This window comes from Arachis ipaensis, chromosome B07 (assembly GCF_000816755.2).
Source record: "Arachis ipaensis cultivar K30076 chromosome B07, Araip1.1, whole genome shotgun sequence".
In the NCBI taxonomy this organism is placed as follows: Eukaryota; Viridiplantae; Streptophyta; class Magnoliopsida; order Fabales; family Fabaceae; genus Arachis; species Arachis ipaensis.
This window is the reverse complement of record NC_029791.2, coordinates 11896447-11897755: the sequence shown is the minus strand read 5'-3', so window position 1 is coordinate 11897755 and position 1309 is coordinate 11896447. Positions and strand designations below refer to the sequence as shown.

General features: G+C 32.2%; 1 protein-coding gene across 1 annotated transcript in view; it reads right to left on the bottom strand.

Moving 5' to 3' along the window:
- Positions 1042-1309, bottom strand: part of LOC107606600 (stellacyanin-like) — a 595-nt gene continuing 327 nt past the window's right edge. The window contains exon 2 of the mRNA XM_016308644.1: positions 1042-1301. Coding sequence (XP_016164130.1) covers positions 1042-1301 — 260 coding nt within the window. The remainder of the gene's footprint in view (positions 1302-1309) is intronic.

The window sequence follows — 1309 nt, the reverse complement described above, 5'->3', positions numbered from 1 at the left end:
ACCCTTTCCTTTTGGTTTGAGATTTTAACCATTGATCTAAGAAAAATATAGAGAAAAATCTAAAACAGTCTCTGACAATTACTTCGAAAGACAATGAGGTCCTTGATAAAATAAAAAACTCAACCCGACCCTGACAATTATCTCGAAAGGACAATGAGGTCCCTGCACCAAAAAAAAGTCAATGTTTTTTTTTTTTCACAGAGACTAATCAGTCAAAAAAAATCAGAGACCGAATTGGATATTTTTTTTTTCTTGAAGGCCTCATTGTCCTTTCGAAGTAATTGTTAGGACTGGATTGGAATATTCACTCAAAAATATATACGGTTGATGTCTTAGTTACATTCAAACTAAAAAATGATTATAAATGCAACGAGTGTGTTCACATATAGATATGCGATTGGCTAATTTATTCACATCACATGCCTGCATAAAGATTAAGAGTTGTGTTTCATAAGTACCATCACTCCACAATGTATAATAGTTCATTGGTTTCTAATTCTAATGTACATCTTAGCATTGCCATTAAAATAAAAAGTCAGTTCTTTACAACTTTTCAGCTTTTACAAAGGATTTTATCAATTTTTTTCATTTTCTTTTTACTTAGCCTGCATTGATCAATTGAATCAAATAAGTATCCGATCCATTTAGATTAATTCAATTTTAGAATTATTTATATTTACTTTTGTCCCATTGGTGGATTGATGTATATCTATTCTTATAAAATAGATTACACACACCTAAAATTTTACGGTGTAAATTGTCATGAAATTATTTATTCAAAAAATTTAAATTGATAGAAAAATACAACATAATGATTATATCTCTAATACTCCCTCTCAGGCGTAAGAGCTTCGGACATAGAGTTCTGATACCATGCATGTCATGAAACTACTCAAAGCTGATAAATGAAGGTAACTTTAATAGTTATATCTCTAACATAAATATATTACACAAAATATTGTTGTTTCTTATTTAAATGAAAGTAAGATTGGCCATGAAATAAGATAAATCACAACCTTCAATTTAAACTTGGAAGAGGGTTCAAAAATGAAATCCTCCAAAAAGCTTCTTAGTATGTTGAACAGGTGAAGGTGATGAAGATATTGTGCTAGCCACTACTGTAATCGCAAGCTTTTGCCCTGTGGTGCAGTGCTCGCCAACACCACATAGATACCATTTTTGCCCTGGACTTGCCAACACAATAACATCATTTCCACTCCTCAATGCGTCGCTGTGATTTGAAGGCACGGTGCAGTTCTGGAACGCTGTTGCATTTACTTTGTACACATTGTGTTGCCCAACTTCATAT